This window comes from Lineus longissimus, chromosome 11 (assembly GCF_910592395.1).
Source record: "Lineus longissimus chromosome 11, tnLinLong1.2, whole genome shotgun sequence".
In the NCBI taxonomy this organism is placed as follows: Eukaryota; Metazoa; Nemertea; class Pilidiophora; order Heteronemertea; family Lineidae; genus Lineus; species Lineus longissimus.
The window spans coordinates 14,387,413-14,408,964 of NC_088318.1; the positions used below are offsets into that span (position 1 = coordinate 14,387,413).

The following is a 21,552-nucleotide window of genomic DNA, read 5'->3' on the forward strand; positions in this document are numbered from 1 at the left end:
TGCATACAATTAAGCAAATGCCTGCAAAGTGGTCCTCCTGTATAAGGACTACTTGTCAATCGTAAAAAATCCTCGATATTACCCGCATTACAGTTCCGAGATCCCTTGTCACATGTTTATGTGCGGTGCTATGCTAAATCAATGCCTCAGCACGTTTTATAAAACCGGTCAGATTTGTATTTCAGGGCAATAAAATGAAAATGCGCCCCATGATGTCGCTGAGCTGTCGAGATATGCCACTGAAAGGCACGGACACGGCATAATAATCCACCAAGGGGGTTAGGAGGCTGTTTTACGGCCCAGGAGCGTGTTTGTGCTAGAGTCGTGTGAGGATACGGTGAACCCGTGTTGACGAGATAGTCCGAGGGATTTACACATCCTGATTGCCAACCGACATTATCCTAACCCAAACTCGTTAATTTAATTAGTATAGAGCTAGTGAACGCAAATGTTATACGGTTAATAACGCTAAAAGGCTCCGGATATCTCCGCGACCCTTCACTGATGAGACCACTTCTTTCGGGTCGTTATGTTGTCAGTGTAATGAATTGCTCGGTCACGAGTTGACAAGCGACCAGATTGATACAAGGCGAAGGCTATGATCTGTTGGTCTCATCTGATGGACATCATGGCGTTGACGTTCTCTGGTGATACCAGGACTGCCCTTGGGAGAATCAACTGTCATACAGATGTCTAGCTCAGGTTAATCTCTATCAAACCGCTAGTCCGATCGGTGTCTACATCTTTCTTCGGCAGGATAACGGGTGGGTGCTGGTGTGGGTAGAGCTTTCTTTCTATCGGGAGGCCGTCGTGGGTTGTCGACTTCAAGCTGGCACTCCTGTCCCTGTTTAAAATGACTAAAATATTCTCAACTGCACCTGAAAAACGCCGAAGAAAGAAGAGAGAGTCAATATTATAAAGGGTGGTGAAAACACATGAACACGCAGCCTACATCTATGAATGAAATAAGACGTTTGTGGTCCATTCGTTGATATCGGTAGCCCTTTCCAGTTTTAGGTGAGGGGGAAACCGGCATCGGCCGGACCGAACTAACTGGGATGGCGAACAGCGCATTCGTGATCAACGATTATACATCTACTTATACAGCTCCCTGTCAATCTAATGAAGTATACATCTTTCCTCTTATTTGAGGTTACCATTTAAAAAAATGACAATTTAAGACAATTTCTAAAGCATCAAATCGTCTTTGTAATTTGAACACTGCAGAACCATATCAAAATTAATCTAAAATTTAGTGAGTCAACAAGAAGGCAATAACCATCATGATATTGATTGCACGGTGAAATTCCTAATTGTCGTTTTCATTTGGTTGAATTAATTAGCTCATTAATTACTATTAATTGGCAAGCATTGTGACGGAAGATAAACAGGCGAGGTATCAAATGGATGGGTCGGATATACAAACTTACAAACGACTGTGCTGTCGCCTGGTGAAATAACAATGAATTTGGAGCCAAATGTAAACACACTAAAACTACTCATTAGCGTAATAATGGCGGGTGATTAGCATATTAATGGCAGGGCAAACATACAGACAAAAGAAGCGACAACTGACTCCATCTGATGACAAAAATCCTTTTGCAACTACGGCAGGCGTTTGGCAACGAAAACATCACTTGCATTTTCGACTTTTGCAAGCTATGGACAAAGGAGGAACAAATCACGGACAATGACTTCCGTTGCTATATATATATATATGATACGTTTTATACAATTTTACAGCCCACTAATGAGGGAGAACATTTAAAGGCGTTCAACCTTCCAAAATCTTAGTTTTGATAAAGTGAGATACTCTATTTTGCACGAAATGCCAATTCTCAATAGTTTGCCTTGACGGGAATGAATCCGGATAAAAACTGGACAATGATGGGAAAGGTTGCAAAATTCCGTAAAGGTTCTGGTCCCCGCCGGGTCCTTCAATGATGCGGAAAGCGAGTAAATGTTTTCAAATCATAAAAACCGTTTCCTGTCGCGTGTCAGACCTTGGAGGTCTACTTTCGGACAAACACAATAAACAGCCATTACACTCGCACTTTTTAGCGACTCATCTGTCTCTGATGATTTTTGTGGTTGTTTTTTCTTCGGTTTTTTCTCCAGCCTTATCTTTCGGCATTGTTACAGGTGAAGACAGATTGGACAAGCGTCAAACGTATCGCTTACTGTAATTTACCGTGCCAGTTATAGTTTCTATAAACTATGCTAACCAGAAAGTACCAATGATTTGGAGAAAAGACAAACTTTCTGAGACACACTTTATATAGGGTACATATTGTTGGGAGACACTTCAAGGACGCCAAATGGCTTATATAGATCATACGAAAACTAGGAAACGCGGCGGTTCAAGACCTCACTACGGGATTATCAAAACAGCCAATTATTGTTTTAGACTTTTCGTCTCAGCCCTTGAAAAAATAAAACATGATATTTTCGAGGAAGTGTCTTGTACATTATTCATGTAGACGGTTTAATAGAGAGAGTAAATAAAAAGCTCCATGCATGTTGGTGTGTCGGCGACTTTTCTTCAGTAATCCATGCATCGGAATCTATATTACTAACCGAGGGGCAATCTTGCCTCTCGTAATAAACTGAGATGGTAATTGAAATGTAACATACATGTATTATCACTATCTCAATGGGTCCCTTCTCCAAATGAAAACTACAGTTAATACCACCGTCAATCCGCCAATTCCGGGCCCAAAATTCCATTTAAAACATATTTTGTGATGAAAATTGTCAGAATGACCAAAATTGTATGGATGTAAATCACAGGAAGAATTGAGCACTGGAGATGGCATAATATCTCGTTTGCAATAAAATATAGTTTAAAGGGTCATTGTAAGTTGAGCGGCGACAACCGTTTGACACTTTCGAAATAGGACAAAATTAAAATGTTAGTCTGAATTTGATAGGATTATCTACCAGTAGGATCAAGAGAGGGTCGACCGGCGTCCTACAGACGACATTCGTGTGAAATATACGACAGACGGTTCGTCTTTAGTAAGATCAACAAAACTAGACCGGTTCGGCAAACATCGTTACAAAGGCCCGAGGCGCAGGCTTCATTGAGTTCAGCACAGCGCAGTCTTGAAGATTACAGTAACATTACTTTGTATGTATACATAATACCCAGAAACAAGTATCTCTATTGTGAACAAACAACGGTCAGGTAAAAATCATATCTTTGGGGTTTTTATTATGACATGTGGATGGTTAATCCTAGAAATCAGCCGACAAGTGTGTGAAAGTGACACAGAAAGGGTTCTCGGGAGCGAGATTCGCGCGATCCTCGGATCGGACGAGAAAAGCATGAGAAAAAAAATCGGCGGTGTCAACATCAATGTCTCATGTATATCATCCAATAATATTGTGTTTGATATAGACTCGTACCCAGTGTACTCGACTATGCATTTCTTATTTTTTAGCATTGCTCAGAAACTCTTGGCTGTGAGGTAAAATTCAACAAAATATCCAACGGACAATCTGTATATCAATACATTTCAAATTCAAGTTGGATGAAGAGATGTATGTATATTTTTTATCAGAATGTTCATCACATTGAAAGCCAATTTGACTTGAACTAGTCTCTTCTATCAATACAAAGTTAGTGTAAACAATGATTGACTGAATGAGGTGATATCAACTGGACACATGCAAGTCGTCGTGGACTAGGCAATTTGTGTTAGTCATCTGACGTTAGCTTTTAAATCGATCCTGGAATCAAAAGCACAACAAGGCACTCTGTGAGTATTGATCTTATCATACTTTGATTATAGACACTTGTCTTGTGATGATGTCAACTGATGAGTCAACGAGAACATAATGTGTACGAGGGGAGGGGCGGTTCTTGCTTTGTCTCTTAAGTCATAGCATGTTCCCTAATTCGTAGATCTCGCGAGAGTATAACGAAGATCACATGCTTTTTCATCAGTTTATCAACGCATGCGACAAAGGTTACATGTAGATTTGATGGTGATATGTAGCACGGTCAATGTTCTTACTAAATGTTTGCACCAATCGTTCCAATATCATAACCCGCCCATGTACATGTACATGTACATAAATGTGTAAGTGTAGCCTACATACATGTGCTGTCGAACGTACTGTTACCTCTGTATTAGACTTGATTCGCTGTACTTGACCTGCCTGAAAATATTGTACCAAAATTGACAGAACAGAAATCCCATGTGGATACGATGTTAAGCCATATGCAATTATACCTACCCCACAACCATCCCGGCCTCTAACAGTAGTTTTAAAGCTGAACATAATATCATACTAAACCTAATACAAGGGTACTGTTTTTGCTCGCAGATATGCTATTGCGTGTACAGAACATATTGTCGAACAAACTACACTCAAGTCGTAGATAGAATCATGTATTAGTTACAAATTGTAACGCCTGATCATCAGTTGTAAAACAACAAGTGACAAGGCAGCGGCACGCAAAACCGAGAGGTGATGTTCTTACAGGCTAACATATCAACTTACTACTTGCGTATAAAAATGTACTTTTCTACATGTGCACTGCATGTCCAATTGTTTGCATCATTGTTTCTATACCTAGCTTCATACCATTGAATGTTCTTGTGACGGGACCTAGTCCCCTAATAGACATAAGCCAACAGATGGAATGCACTTTACACCATTCCCCAGGAGACATAGATGATTGCAGCAAATTTGGACTACATGTACTGTCTCCACAAATGGAAGTTTCGTAATGCAATGCGTACATTCAAGCATTATTGCCTGGTATCTGGCGACGAGACTGACAGAAGGCTACGTGACGTAACGGCCAATACCTGTTTTGAACAATCCGGGTACGTGCGTTTAAAAAATAACTGTCAATTTCTCCGGTTTTGGCTACTGGCTGTTTAAAAAAAACACTTCAAAGGGTGGTGAATGTTGGGGCTTGTTCCGATTCGACATCAGACAACGTTTTATCTTGATGAAGCCATACATAGCAAAGGAAGATAGATGGATCTGTCTAGCCCGTCAACGCTACATGTTTTGGTGGCATCCCAGGTGTGTAAGTCCAGAATGATGTACGGAATGAAATAGTTTCACCTGTCTTGAAGGAACTCATTCATCTTAATCATGGTTTTCTTTTTTCCATATCACATCGTTAAGGTATAAGTGGCATCACTGCGGTGCCACTGTGATCGGACGGCCTCATTCCTTTTTCTTGTCTTTATATCGTATCTACACCCCCACCATCACTTGTTCACAAATACATGTCTGGAGTTGACCAGACAGGGCCTCAATACCATATTGTACTTCAAAACATCACTGTTTTCACCTATACATTCACCCATACATTCACCCATACATTCACCCATACATTCACCCATACATTCACCCATACATTCACCCATACATTCACCCATACATTCAATATCGAATTGCACAATTTCGTCCAATGGAAACCTAGGCCTTTCGAGTTGATTTCCCAATCTCGAAATTTTGCGCACGTCAACGCAATTGGTATTTTAGAATCGTAATGTAGAGAATGGAAGAATATATACTCGGTGACCCGTGTGGCTTTCGCCTTGGTATATATGAAGTCACCTGTCCCTTTTCTTATCACCCAAATGTCAGTATGCCGGGACGCATCTGACAACTTGACACTATCACCAAGAGTTTCTATGTTTGCGGACTCAATTCTGACAGGTCCGATTAGATTTGCAGGACTTGGGCCAACAGCCTCCAGAATAGGACATGCTTCAGTGATATTATCAACCCCTTGGACCGCACTGATAGGGGACAGAACCCGCTAGAATTTTATCAGCTTCCGGGGTCGAGTTTGGCAGTTTCGAGTGCTTCTATCGAGGTGTATGGCAGCTTAGTTGATTAGTGTCGAACCTTGTCCAATTATGATGGACTAATCATAGTCGAGTCTGAACACAATGTTAACGATGGTTTAAGTGCTTCGGTATCTGCATGTACACACCCCGATATACCTATTGACCTAGGGAGGTTCATTGAGGACGTCTGGGGTTGAGAGAGACTGAAAAAGAACTACTAGACTGTAGAAAATGAACTCGCCATCTTATTCGCAAAAATCTAGATTCGTTGGAACACTTCGGATGTTGATCGAACATAAAAAGGAAAATTACTGTCAGAATCTAAATAATGTGCTGATTTTGTGTACATGAACGCTAAAAAGAAGCTCATTTGTATCCATGGACATGATATTGCCAAATTATCAACGCTTGTTTTAGAAGTATTATGATGTACGCCTCACGTAACAAATACGCAACAAACATGTGATAAACCGGTGGTGAAACATGGACTGTTGTTTCAGAGTTGCAAGCGAATGTCATGCCTACAAGATGCACCTGAAGTAGAGAGCTGATTATAAAAGCATCAACAGACAGGTGTATGCTTAGCCCAACAGACTTGAGTACATCGTTCAGTGCATTAGGTACAGGCAACGTGTGTAACCTTCTCCAAGTTGTGCTGAAGTCGATATTGAAGTTGTTTCAATTAGGTTGGGCTGAAATGTATGTTCAGTGATGTAGATACCATGTGCATTGCTTCGTCACGTTAGAATGACGTGAGGTAAATATATTGCCTTCTAAACACACCTTGGAAAGACAGGTAGATCAAGAGTAGTTAACACGAACATTAGCTCGACCATTCTCAAGACTATCCAGTTACACCTTCTTGTGTTTTTCACCTTACCATTTTGACGCGGAATGTTCCCCACGTGCGGGGCGCGCGCGCCTCTAATAGCCGGTGAAATGGACATGAGAAGTCATGGGAACCAGATGCGGACGTCATTGAAAATACTCTCGAACGAATGGTGATAATTACGCGCTGACCGCTGCAGTCAGGGGGTATTATCTCCCCGATTGATTGCCTAAACCCCTGATTGGTTTTGACAACAATTCTTGCGCAGGGGAGGCAGAGGCGGTCGGACCCACCCAAGAGAATCGCAATAGGACTCTATGAAATTAGCGCAAACGTCATTTCCGTACCATCTCGGCAAGGGCCATATCATCAGCACGTTTTCTACCACACTTGTGTGCTCTTTATCCTCAAAGTTAAGCTGAAAATTCGTACCAAGTTCATGTCATATTGCCTAAACTGAAACAGCAATGCCTCATCTGAAGAAATTGTACATCAAATTAGATTAAGCTATGCTGACATTGTCCAACTAAATTGAAACTTCTCCATCTATCTCATGACCAGTGGTGATTAAGGGAATCAATTAGTGTCAGATTTGGCCAGATTAGCTTCTCACCTTCTTCTTCTGAGGAATGAAAAAGGTTTGAGTTAGAGTGAAAATAGAGATGCACCACCCAGGTGAATTAGCCCAATTAACTTCAAGTGTTGAAATTCAAATTGTTTTCTGACACGTTTTGTAATTCTAGCTTGTCCTTTTACAAGCGTGTTGATTGACTTACAATTCATTTTGTGTGGCCGTCACAGTTTAGAAAGAATTGTGCTTCATCCTCAATGTCCTAAGGAGATTTTTAATCTGGGAAATATGTGTTATTATCTGTTTCAAGTCGCAGAGTTGCAATATAGTTGCTGCTGAAAGTTATTCCAGTTAAGATTTGCTATTGTTTGAACAGAGAACGATAACTGTTAATCCGACACAAATGACAATTTAATTGAGCTCAAACTCCCTCATCGTGTTCGAAATTTTCACCAGATTAGGAATTACGCCAGAACTTTGCCAATATTCGCAGTCCCCATTTTATTTGCATTACCAGCGTGAATGGCTGCAGCGTTTTGTTACATCTTGGGCACTCTCTGTACGTTTGTTACCGCTGGTGCTTGATATCAAATTAACAAGCTACATTCATGTTCTCCACGATAACCGGTGACCTCCGAACCTCACTCCCCAGAAGTCGCATTTACTTTTCATTTCTCGTGAGAATTTGCCATTTGTTACCACTTGTACTGTTGCAATATTTGTTACCGTTGGTTTGCAATAAAAGACCATGTTTTGGCTTGTTCTATCTCGTTTCGCTGATGTCTGGGCTAGGGTATTTATCAAGACTTGTGTAACTCTGCCTGGGCTAACCAGCTAATGTGTGCATAGCCTTAACAAACTCCGCCGGACTCGGTCTATTACAAATGGAAGTGTAGAACACGAGTGCAGAAGTAAAAAGTCACATGAACATTGCTCATGCGCGTTTGACGATGGTGTCGTCTGCTTGGGAGAAGTCGTTTCGCGGTGTTGCGACACTTTCTCGTCAATAGATCAAGTTTCTATCGAGTCTCTGTTCTATTTGTCATGTCTCAATCCCGTGCTCTGATATTTGCATTTTGAGAAAATTGGGCTCTAAAATGTCGGCGTAACATCACCTGCTTCTTGGGTCTGTTTGCCGACAAACAATGGCGGCGATTCGGTTTCGCTCTTGATCCGGGTATTTTAGAATCCGATATGGCGGACGGTGGCCGTTTGGAGAAAAGTGGTCACGCTGTCTTGGTAATAACTGGTGATCTACCAGATGATGGCATTCCGGGGAAATCTCTCTCAATGGTCATAAAGACACTTAAGACATGATGAGTGATTCGCAACATAATGAGGAAAATTCTACTTTTGTAACACGTGTAGTCAAATAATCGCGGTTCTAAAGGCGGATAATTGTTAGCGGACAAAAGTAAGAGTGCCTACAGCGAAGCGACGCATGTCAGTACCCTAAGACAAGGGACACGCCTCGGGATGGAGTAGGACAAAGCCGGGACAAATCTGAACCCGTACCCTCTGGGTAGGTCGGCCCGGGAGCAGCGCCCCCAAGACTTTAGATGTGGGAATCTCTCCCTTGTACAATATGGTGGCGGCTTGATAACATTTGTCCATTGTCGAGCAACCGACAAGCAAAGAAATCGGATTAGAATGTTAACAAAAGATATTTCACCCAAAAGTGATGGACACTTTCAGTGACAAACGCTCAGTAATCCCGCACGGAGTGAGATGTAAAATGGACGCCCAGAGCAGCAATGACAAAGGTTTTACGATTAAATTAGTTAAGTGGATCTCTTTTTGAATCGCCCGCTTTGCGACCATCTTTGGATGCCAATTTGCGGATAGTCAAGTGGGTTGGCTAGAATGAAAGCGATCGGGTCCCGTCACGAGATAATCTCCCTTTTCATGCGTCCATTCTCGGGAAGTTGGAGTCCAGATGACAGTTGCCCGTTCACAGGGCGCTCTGTCACCACTTCATGACTGGGCCTCTTCACAGAAATTAGGCGAAGAGAACTTGAGGCTCTCATGAATTTCTGTCACGCTGAGCACCCCTGGTTTAAAATGAGCAACGGTATCCAAGTCTGGAGTTCGGGCGAATATTTTTTCCAAATAAAGTTTAAAAATAAGATTGGTACGCATAATATGGTGCACTTACCTATCCAAGATAAGAAACAGTTAGAAAATATTGCTTTGTCAGATACGGTAAAAATGTAGGAAATTGGGGCAGTGGAGGAAACCTACGTTGTCAAAGATAGTCGCACCCTACCACAGGTTTGCTATTCTGCACGAACAGCACGCGAGCCATAGACATGTATACATGCAATCGTCTTCCATGTTTCTTTAAGGTTGTCTCTCCCAAATACTGCTACGATTTGTACCTATGTACCAAATAATCATCGGCTAATTAAGATTCGCGTCCTCACTCCAATCCGGACATCCATTAGCGTCTCAGGAACCGTCTCAACGCCTTGGAGCCAATTATACGACCTATGGCTACGGACGTCCTCCGGATATAGAGAACTCAAGTAAACGCTGGCTTAGCTGCGTAGACAACTAGGGATGTGTTTCAAGCAAGATGATGAATGAGGCAAAAACGAGTTCAATGTGTCGTGAAACCACTGGCATGATACTGGAAAGCATTTTCCCTAAAAAGGTGTATTACTGTAACTTGACGCAATACGCACTACTCCCACTCGTCCAGTATATACCCACTTCTGATAAAACGGACGTGACTGAGGTGGTCAGATGCGCGTTTGCTAACTCCCTCATCTCTCTGTACTCTCAATAAGCCGTCATCCCGGTCAAGAGATCGTATCAGAGTTCATAGAACAATACGATTAGCGAGTTACCAATATGGTTCCTTGTTGCTGCCTGACGGGGCTTGCTGACAACGCATGGTGATGGCCAGTTATACTTAGAATTCCTCCTCAATGAATGAATATAAGAGACATTCTGGCCTAATCTTGGGAGCTGGCTATGGGCTTTCTTCCAAATCCTATTCTAATTGATAATGTCCCCGTATCTTCTATGACACCATGACCATGAGCCCATCAGGCAGAACATTAGGATTTCGTCGTAACTCCGCCATAAAACTCCGGTTATCACACAATTAAATCATTAATTTAGGATTAGAAATGTCCAGTGTAATGAGTTAGATACGGCCGGGGCTAATTGGTGTCCAGTATGAGATACTGAAAATAGGCAACATATATCATTATTACTCGGACAGTATACACGATAAGTCTTGTCCACTTGGAATCGGATTAGGGACCTTGTCCACCCTATAGCTCTCGATCGGGCCGTGGGGGAATGCCCCAGGTCACAGCTGCGCTGCTACGGGGATCCACAGCCCACCGCGGTATGGCTCGATACCCGCGGGTCACCCCGGAGTCTCCATGCAGCACGCGATGCCTATGGGTCGCCACTGCCCCAGGAGAATCTAATCCCCGCCTAGGGACTATCAACGAAATGAAACTCATTGCCTTGATATTGAGATTCGCCCTGGGGCAACTAATGGAAGAATTTCAGTTTTTCAAAAGATACATTAAAGGAAAATGTTTTACACTGCTCCTGACCCAACTTTTGTTGGCGTAGCTTTGTTGAGGTTTTCTTAGGACACCAGTTTTGTTGTAACTTTATGTTTACATTTCTCATGCGAACTATGGTTTGATCCTTGGAAGCCGCAAGGTTTGAAAATCTGTCATCTTGGTTGCGTATTCGTGCAAGTGCTATACCTTAGTAAGATTATTACAGTCTCTTTACAGCACCTTATTTGGGAGTGCTTTACATTCATAGGGTGCTCCCACAGCGGCGAAAGGTGCTACATAGATCCCACCACGAGGGTGCTTTCAAGCACCTTAATTTAGGGGTGCTTCTCAGCACCCTTGGCATATCTCAGTGTGATATGCGAAGGGTGCTAGGAAGCACCTTCTCAGCCAGGGTGCAGACCATCGTTGAGCGTGGAAGAAAGGTGTCTTCCCTTGAGGGACTTTTTATTACTTTACAATCCCGACAAAAAGTTTAATAAATTCCAGCCCGAAGCTCTGTCTATCCTCGTAAGTACCAGGAAACGTTTTTTAAACATGGAATTATAACAGGTGCTTTAAAAAACTCTTGTTTCCTTCTTTTAACGATGTATATAGCTTGAAAATATTGCCGCGCACCTTGTATATGTCATACATTATCCTATAATACCGCAGGAATGATAACTTGTTTATAGTTCTACAGCGGGCGGCTGCTCAGAGCTCTAACTTCGGAAAGGTCGATATGACGATGGTTTAAGTTAGTTCATCGACCATTAAGATTGATGCAGTTTGAATTTGACAAATCACCAGTCAAGTACCAGTACCGAAGATCGAGGCGTTTTTGTACCCGGTTGGATTTGATTATGGATGTTCTTATCCAGCTTGGCTGTTACTTGCAACTTCGACATTTCGGAATTCTACTTTTTTGGCTTGGGGGCAAAAGTTCTCAGTAATCCATGTGAGTAGGCTTATGATGAAGATGCCAAAAGAAAGTTTGTGCCTGCTCTTCGATACCGACATTGTTTTTCTATGAAATGGAGGTGTGTACGTTTGGGGGATATAATGCTGTTCCTTTCGGTTTCCTTTCCTTTCCATCCTTTGTATCGCATACTTTCTGTCCACCTATTATATTGCCGCATAGCAATTAAAATATTTACTTTTGATGAATGACTTAAATTGTCCCTGTTCAGCATCAAGTTGTTAAGGTAAGGGGTGGACGTGACCGGTCGCACTACTGCCAACAAAAACCCCCGAACTAATCACTTTTGACGAACAGTTTACACGTGGTCCCCTGACGTGATACTCAATCAAACATGGTCACATCTTGTTTTGTATTCATGGCACAGGTGGCCAGCTTTTTTATCACAAATTTCATAAACAATTTTAATGAAAAGGACTGGAATGCAGCTGTGCAGCGGGCGCATCCCCCGACAAACCATTTATAACCTCGATGTCATATTTTTATTTTCTGTGTCGAAATAAGATTGATGTCACCAACCTAATGTTTTGAACGGTTGCAAATTCTTTTATTAAACACAACTCCAGAAACGTGGGTTAGAATCATTTTTTCTTTTTGTGTGCATATATCTGTAATGTACGTCGGCGACACAAAGCAAGAACTCGCTTAACAAAATCAATTATTGTCATTGCGTCAGAAATATAAATCGATGTAATTTGCATATACATGTATCTGTTTTCCCTACTCTGACTCGTCCACTCGTTGTTTCATCTCTTCGAAAAAGACATACTGCTGAAATCAAGAAATCATGATTTTAATTTTCATAGTTTGAATCTACAACAACCACACCAACGCTGTGTCCGTACTTCGTCGAATGATACCCAGAATGCTCTTCTGAGCATGCTCAAAATAGAAGACTCGGCACATAGCTTCCGGTAAAATTGACAATCATGGCGTAAGCTCTTGACTTCTGAATTGACAAAGTGAAATAGACGGTCACAAAGGCGCCATTTTTGTTTTTCTACTGCAAAGAGTATATGTCATGCGCAATAATGTCCTTTGGCTATCATCTTTTATGCAAACGTGCTCTGGTATCTAGACTTTGGAGAGTTGCCTGCAATGCTCATGGGCCTTGAGCAAAAGTATCGCACATGCAAAGAAAACTTCGATACGCCGGGGATGTTTGCATTTTTAAGCTTTTTTCACCGAGACGATAACTGTAATTTCTATAGTGTAACACAAGATAGAGAAAGACATAGGGTTTTTTTCTTCTTCAAAACTAAAGTATGTCAGGAAGTCTAGAATATAGAAAAAGCTGAGAATACAATTTCAGGCCAAATGATTTCATACCAAACTCTTATAACAGACACGATTATCATGATGTATAACCAATGTGAAAACGATCTGAAGAACCGATAATATGGGCCTCAACATGTATGGGGAAGATAGGGAGACGATGATTGATATCGCTATTTTTAAGTAGATTCTGAAGACATATCCTTCTTTGCAGCTTGTTAGTATTTTCTCTGAGCTAAAGTTGGTAAAAAGAAAACATATTGCTTTCTAAACTGCCTACACCTGTACTTGGTAGATCCGCAACATCAAAGGGCAATTATTGTTGTATTGCTCGATTGCACGGATAGATATTTCATTGGTCTTATGGGGACAAAGTCACAACCAGAATGCGGGTTCGGTTCACTTTCAGCACTTATCGTCTTGGCTTTTATTTGATGAACCAGTTCTTACACATTGGTTGCAATATATAACCACGGCCATTCGTCTGTCGGGACAAGACAAAAAATCTTGTCATCTTTCTAGTAATGAGATGTCTACATGTGGGAAAGACTTATTAGGAAACCATTAGGATTATTAGTTCGTGAAAAAACCCATAGACGTTCGCTTCTGCCTAATGAGAGTTGTCCAAGACAGAAACTGCTTCAAAGTAGTCGCCATTAACACCTTTCAAAAGTTGTTCTTATCATTTTGCGAACGCCTCGCCGTCCGGCTATTGCGTACGTGTAAGGCCTTTTCCTCCAAGAAACTGCCACAACGTAGTCTCCATTATCATCTTTCCAGTGTTATTCTTTTCATGCTAGATAAAGGTTTTTCAGGGGAACGAAGAATCCCTCAACTTTTCATTCCCATAAAATTCTTTATTAAGGATGCGTGACTTCGTTCGGGGCCTGACGAACCATTCGCAGGCTCCACGCACCGCTGGCGGTCGGATCCCAAGGTGAGGCAATTAGGTCCGGCGAAGAACACCAGAGTTGCCAGAGAAGGTTTCTGGCGCCACTGATGGCTATTTTAGAGCTGACGGCAGTGTTATCTGTGAGGGATCCCCGACGTCACGCCATCGTGTCAGTGGTAACGACCGCGGTGGCCTGGCCAGAGAGCGTATGGTGCGGACGGCTTGGCGCAAAATGACCAATCATAGCAAAAGGCAAGCAGGCAACAGCGTGAGATAGGTGCTTTGGGACTGCCACATAACAGATCATTATTTGTACGACTTTAGAGCAAAGTTGACAGATAGGTCCAACCTTTACCATCCGCCGAAGGGCCGAAATTACATTTAGGCCCTTTGGCCAAAAATACTTTCCGGGCTGTGAAGATTGCTTTGGGGTGACCACAAAATTCAATCTTCGAATACCAATATATCGCTTCCTTCAATCAAATTTCGAAAAATAAGTGAAAGAAAACAGGACGGGAATAAAAGTTCCATGGTGCACTAAGTCAGATGATCAGACCAAAAATTCCTAATAATCGCATCTGCTAATAAGATTTTGTTGGCGTCAGTACCTCTGAACCATGAAAGTCATGTGGTTGGATTTGTTTCTCGTGTGTTGGAGTATTAGACCTTATAAACCAATCCCGTGAGTTATTTCACAATAAGTCAGACAAACATTGGATTATCAGTGACGCGCCATAATGCTTATACGTGTATTTCAAATTTCTGCTCAGCTGGTATAATCACGTTCCGGCACCCCTAACGCCGCCATCTCGACTATATCGTCCGATTCGTTCTTGGTTCCACCTTAGATTTGCCGGGATCTTTTAATCAGTACAACCGTGCACATGGATACTGTACATACTTTGTACAGCACGCGAAGAAAAAGAACTGGTTCAGGACCCAATAATTTGACTGCAACTGTTGGTGTCATCCAGTGGCTGGTTCAGCAGCGCAAGCATCCGTGAATGATGTACAGAAATCATACTCAAATCAGACATGGATTAAGAGCAGGCCGCCACTGTACACCACTTCGTCGGCTTCACCTTGAGAGTACTATCACTGTATGCACATTATAGGAGCTTGTTTCCATTGATAACGCAATTCATGTTGTCCTGGAACCACTCCGTGCAACGACGATCTTTACCACCCTGTCTGTCCGGCTTTCGGCGGCCGCCACGGCGAAAGTAAAACAATGGTGACGGACCATTGCCCCGTGGAAATACTAAAGAGAAAGCAAGGCGAAACAGTGTTCAAAGAATTGCACGGTAAATGATCACAATACCGCAAAGTTATCAAAGTCTGGATCTTCAAAAACGTCGTCTCCGCAAAAGATCGTATCCAAATCAAATTCGTTGAATTGCGGCGAGGAATCTCTATGTGGGTTCGATATGAACATGCGGTTTCTTTATACTTACCGTAATTCCGACCTTTATTTTGACCATCCACTGTTGGCGAAGATTGAGACATTGGGTCTTTATCAGTCAATAGAGAATCCAACATCACTGATTTTCATCCCCTGTAGGCCAACACGAGCAGAGATGGGCAAGCAAAAATCCACCGAATACGAACTAATAAAAGAGGGACGCTAATCATCTTCGCAGAAAGGAGAGAGAGGGAGAGGAGTCGGAAGGATTAGTGCTTCGGTGAGACAGTTGTGCAAGGCGGTCGTGCCCTTAACAGGGCGTGTAAAACCACAGAGTAGTTTGGGAAAAGTATAACTTATTTGGACAAAGCTAAGGTTTTCATTCATGGCAAGTATTGCCATTATATAGATGTAGCCCAAGGGAAGCTGTGTTTGTTTCGATACCCGCACTACTGATATGCCCCAGGCGGCGGCGGCGGCCCGGGGGCTGGGAATGTCGAAAGTGACAAGGGTCGGACGGACAGTGTCCGGAAAGCCCTCTGGCACTAATCGATGTAATGATAAGGTTTAATTCTTGTCCTGTGTCATCAATTAAGGCATGAATTCTAATTAGAATCATCGTGAAATGGTCGATTGCGAAGGGGTTAATTCTTTGTAAGAGCGGCGCCGCGGGCGTGGGAGTTTTAGAAACGTCTTCTCTGCAATACCAAAACTAAAGGCACGGGCCCTTTATCCGGTGAGAAATAGGGATAGCAAAGATCTTACTGATACATGAAGCAGAATGATTCTTCTTACGACAGATTGCGGTAATTTGGGCAAGATAAAAAAATGATCCAGACATGTATAATTTGGGTGAGATGCCCATCAATGTGAATCAGTGCCGGACATAAGGTTACACAAAATCAAATTTTAAATCTCCCCCTTTGTCAAGAGCGGAAACTGAGATTTACTTAGACAAAGAGGCCATCCATCTAAATGACTGAGAGGAGACATAGTCGGAGTCTAAATTGGTTTGGTTGAAAGGCTGAATTACTAAAATGATGACAAGCACAGATAAAAACATTATCTTGTCCCCTATGACGTCACGAGAGCATGATGGGTAATGTTGAGTGGTAAAACGAATCGGGACATGTCACATTTAAAAATGGCGTCATACGATAGAAACTTCTGAAATGACGGTGTTTCTATTCAAAATGGTCATGTCTGGGTATAAGATTTTGTCGATATGGATCCGCGAAGGGTCCCTTGAAGCCGGGAAATATTTCAAGCGTCCATTTGAGGATAATGGTCCACTGGACTGAAATATAAGACAGTTGCAACGAAAAGGGGAGAAAACAAAAGCAGAGAATCCCGTAGCAATGTTAAGTGCTTCCTTTCCTTGAGTCTCACCCATGATAATATAGTAAACTCGCCCTCTGTCTATCATGTCAACAAAATCGGATCTATTCAGTCAAATATAAACTCCAATGGGCATGTTGACCGAAGGTCTTTACGTTAGGATTCTAACAAGCTAGCACAATGCCTTGGCAAGATGTGCCAAGCCCTCTCTTGAAAACCATTGCAATAAAATCAAAGCTGGGCTCTCAATCCACATTCCTCTGCGTTGTATTCTGCCATTTTGCAACAGAAAATAAAATGGTTCAAATGTTTACTTAAATGTCTTCGGAACTCGCGCAATTTTAAAACGTCCATGTTTGCTCTTGTGGCTATTCTGGTCAAGGTGTCAGAAAACAAGTTGTTGTGTTCTACTTGTGGCCTTAACCCATTAACATCCATTCGCCACACTTCCGAATTATTTTCATGTTTAAGTACAAGTGAATAGGCGTCCCGCTAAGGGATTAAGCCAATGATAATGTTTTAATAAAGATGGTAAATATTCGCAAAGTGGTTTTTACCAATGGTACATGTTATTCATTCCGCTCATTAGAAGCTGCTCTCTGATTTGGTGACGAATATACCATGACGACAAACATGGCGGAGAGATATCGGTCGACTCTGTCGAGATAACGTCAAGCATGATTCACAAGCGATGTATGTGTTCATGTAGCTCTCCCGGGTTTGCTCTCATCAGTCATGTCCTTTCTCATAATCATGATATTGGTAGTTTTTGTCGGCAAAGGGTTAACAACAGGCCATTTCATTAGAAATAAAACTGTACATTACACCAACTGAATTCCAGCGTTTAATAATTTTTTTACAAGTCAGCAATCATTTAAAGATAAACATGTTTCGTACACGCTCTTGAGACAATGCTTAATTTATTTCAAACTTTTATTTTTGTAGTTAATGTTGTTTTGGGAGGCGGCGTTTCGTGGCCACCTGGGTTTGAACAGTCGCGATTATTTTGGCACGAGCCCCGTGGGGTTTCACTTACATTTAATATATGGCTCACTAGCAGTGTTTTCCGAGCTATATACTTACATCAAAGCGTGCCAATTCCGCCTTTAAAGAAACCCTACATTTATTTCCCAACTCTCTTAATTATTTGACATTTCTATGTCTGTGGTGTTGCACAATTGCAACATCATGAATTTGTTTTCCTATCTATTTCACAATGTTCAATACAGACATGTTCACATGCCATAACGCTACTGCTAATGCTCTATGTAAAATACCACATTGGTGTAGAAGTACCACGAAACCTTGTAAAGATCAACGCACACTTGTTTATCCAAAGATATTCTTCGTTTTGACAGGTCAAATGACCCGTGCTTCTGTGAACCCCTTCTTTTAACACGTTCAATTTACTCTGAGCATTTGTTGTCTCTAAATTCAACAGAGAAAACTCTCCTGTGCCTACGTTATATCCATTATCCAAGGCTTACAATAATTACCTTTATATCAAAGAAAACCCTTTAATACGGTGAGGTTAAATATTGCCATGATCGTCGAGCCCCCGTTGTTTAATGCGTGTCTTTGTCGATCACAACGCAAGGCGTGGCTACGCGCGTCACGATACGATCTCCATTGCTTATGGCGCCAAGGGGCAGAGCGGCTCAACTAATCAAATGCTTCGTTACACCTGACAGACGCGGTGACGTACAGGCGCACTGATTGGCAGTGGGAAGTTCACCATAATGTCGGCGACTATACTAAAGTCTAAGCCGTATTTGGGTGTCGTTCAAGTAGCAATCCAATGGAAGTTATTTCTGCTATGGATTAAGAGTTATCAATGACTCTTGGTGTCACTGGGACTTAGAAAAAACTATCTCTAGAATATCTCATGGATTTGGACCTTAATTTCTTTAAGCTAGGCTACCTGTCACAGTCGGATTCGCTCAGCTAGGTTTATGACTCAGGCGGTCGCCGGGATACATCCACCTCCACGGAGCAATAAAGTACACTGTATCGCTGAAATTCGCGTCAAACGACTTAAGTTACCCATAGAAAAAGGAACTGTACCTGAGTCTCATACCTTAAGAAACATCATCGGACTTTTCTTTGGAATCTAATGGAAATTATGCAGGATTTTCTGAGCAAATAACGCCACACTGACTCGGTAATCGATTGATCCCATTGTAATTAATTTGACTTTAATCACCGGCGTTGACAAGGCTAGGTCAACATGTCGCTACCTCACCTCGGCTCATCCTACATCACGACGACTTCAAGTCTCTCCACGTCGCTCTCGCAGACTCAGGTAAGAATATTTTATCACAATTATTTAGTAGAATTCACAACAATTTAGTATCGGTTACAAAAAAAGTTTGTGATACTTTTTAAAATTTCTTTCTCACGACTGATGACATCGGAAAAAGAGCTGTTGAGTCTTCTGAAGATGAAAAGAATACTACCAACTACATTGCTTATCACAATAATTTAGTGCATGTATTGATTACATTGCTGTTAGATAGTTATCAGCTAGTTTGATATTGTAACTCGCAATTACACATCATTGGTTGGATAAATCATTTATGTTGGTTATCATATCCTGGTAAAATATTAAAACTACTTCGAGCTGGTACTCTCAATCTTTGAGAAGATGTGCTGTGGGCCTTCTGAGCAATATCAAGGATGTTATTGATATAAAAAAATGACTCTGAGAATTACAAACATCTTTGTGTTATTTCAGTGACCGAACTGTCATCAGTATATATCAAAGAAATTCCTGTTTCTGTGAAATATGTTACAGGTATTAAATTGGAAAACAATGTTTATATCAAGTGAGCGATAATTATAAATCGAAAAAGAAACCTTTTATCACACACATTCGTTTCTCAACATCGCCATGTATATTTTGGCGTTTATCATACGAATGCAGTGTGGCGGATTATAGAAAAATATTTCATCACCATTTGACACTCACACGTGTTTCCCAGTCAGATCTCTCGCCAGGACATTTGACTTCTCTCTCACCATTCAAATTCCCGCCATGCCGCCAAAGTACCCATTGATTATCACTCTAGCAATCAAATTCAACTGATCTCTCTATTATTGAATCACTCAATGGCATATCATGTGGATTTCGCCATCCGGATTAATGCGCATCACCATTGGGGCTTACGGGATTCAAACTAATGGCCTTAACTGTAGCACTGTCGTGGCTTCAGAAATCAATAGTTATGTTATTGAGTTGACCTGCGGTTAAGAAATCACAAGATTTGTTCCGACCCCGTATACTGCTCAGGGAATGTGGTATATAATCAGATTATTATCATATTCAATTATAGTAATGATGTATACATGTGTTTGTGGGGGTGATCCGTCTAATGGCTGATTAGAGGCATTATGAGAGAACGACTTTCATCAACATGCAGGTGATTATCGTACAGTACAGTGATACCTTATAATCAGAACATTTTTTCGATATAATCCTAATAAAAGCAGCAGTTTATTAACCTGCTGCTTCTATCAAGACTTAATATTTTAAAGACGGTATTCTTGCTTCCATCTTAAATTGGTTTTATATGGTTTTACAAAACTAACTGATCGCGTCTTATCGTACCGTCGTCGTATTTAAAGGAAAACACTTATTTATTTTTCTTTTAACCGTTAAAAGACATGAAAGTTATCGTCAAATTTATAGGGAAAAAGAAAATATTTTAGTTCTTAAATACTATGGATGACATAGAGGCAACTGATTCCTTACAAAAAGTTGGTGATGTTCAGGCAATTTTACAGCTTTAAAAAAGAAGGAAGTTAACTTTTAAAAATTCAGGAATATTTTTGAAGTGTTGTGTTGCATAAGTTTGATATGGTAACTAATAGGCTGTAAAATTCTTCATATTCAAAAGATTTCATCTTCTACGTAAATCTTCTACGTCTCATCTTCTACGTAAATCCACATTTGAATTCATCGCATGCTAACTAAAGCGTACAAAACCCCAACTAAGATAGTGTAATTGTATCTGGTGTAAGAATATACAAAAGTTTTGCAGACCAAACTTTTAATCAAAATGACATGAGGAGTATTGAAATCTCAGCATTCACGAAAACGTATTTTTCGAAATTAATCCGAGCTGAATTAAATCTTAATTTTCCTTTCTGGAGATTAATTAGTCAAAGCTGGTTCTAAGAGTTTTTATGCAGATGTTCAGCTGTCTCTGTCGGCTCTGCAATAGCGATTAACTTCGGGTGGCTTAGGTGATAAAATGGATATTATGTTCACGTTGAATTGCTTGACACTTTATAGTATGATATCTGATAGTTTATCACTGTCATACTTGTCCCTTCATTTCCCCCAATAATTATAGATCAAAATATTTGTTTAAGCAAATATGCATTTTTGCAAAGTTGCACAAAATATGACAATAGGTAACGTTAATTGTTTTTTAATTATCTTCTGATCTGTTAATGATTTGGTAATTATTTTATTAATCAATGCGATGTCGACTGATGTTAAATTAAGTGAGATGGATATAATTTGAGATTGTCGGCCAATGCTCTTATTTTCAAATCGCAAGTCGATGGCGGCTATCAGCGATCATGAAATGATTTAGCTGCCGATAATCAGCGCATCACCTCACACTCTTCAAAATATCATCGACACGATTGACGTAATCGCTGCAATCAGCCTAGAGTATCGAATTACACTGAGTTACTGTCCCATAAACCCTGTACATGTAATGTACAGGACCCAGTCCAATGCTAACACACGCGTGTTTAATTTCATCGCAGGCCATTTTAATGGTAAATAGGGAAATTAATCAAGCACGAGAGAAAATTAGCGAAGCGAACGAAACGTTGAAATAACATCATTCTTAATCCATTTAAACTGAATGCAAGGGACAACACCATTATGATTTGGCGTAGCAGTGT

General features: G+C 41.1%; 1 protein-coding gene across 3 annotated transcripts in view; it reads left to right on the top strand.

The window, feature by feature from the left end:
- Positions 1 to 3,633: 3,633 nt before the first annotated feature.
- LOC135496248 (homeobox protein caupolican-like) overlaps positions 3,634 to 21,552 on the top strand; it is a 45,578-nt gene continuing 27,659 nt past the window's right edge. For 2 of the 3 annotated variants that reach the window (XM_064785473.1, XM_064785475.1), the window contains exon 1: positions 18,385 to 18,934. In XM_064785473.1, coding sequence (XP_064641543.1) covers positions 18,860 to 18,934 — 75 coding nt within the window. In that variant the 5' untranslated portion in view covers positions 18,385 to 18,859. Of the gene's footprint in view, positions 3,762 to 18,384; positions 18,935 to 21,552 lie in introns of those variants that run through there. The other variant, XM_064785474.1, reaches the window with a different exon arrangement.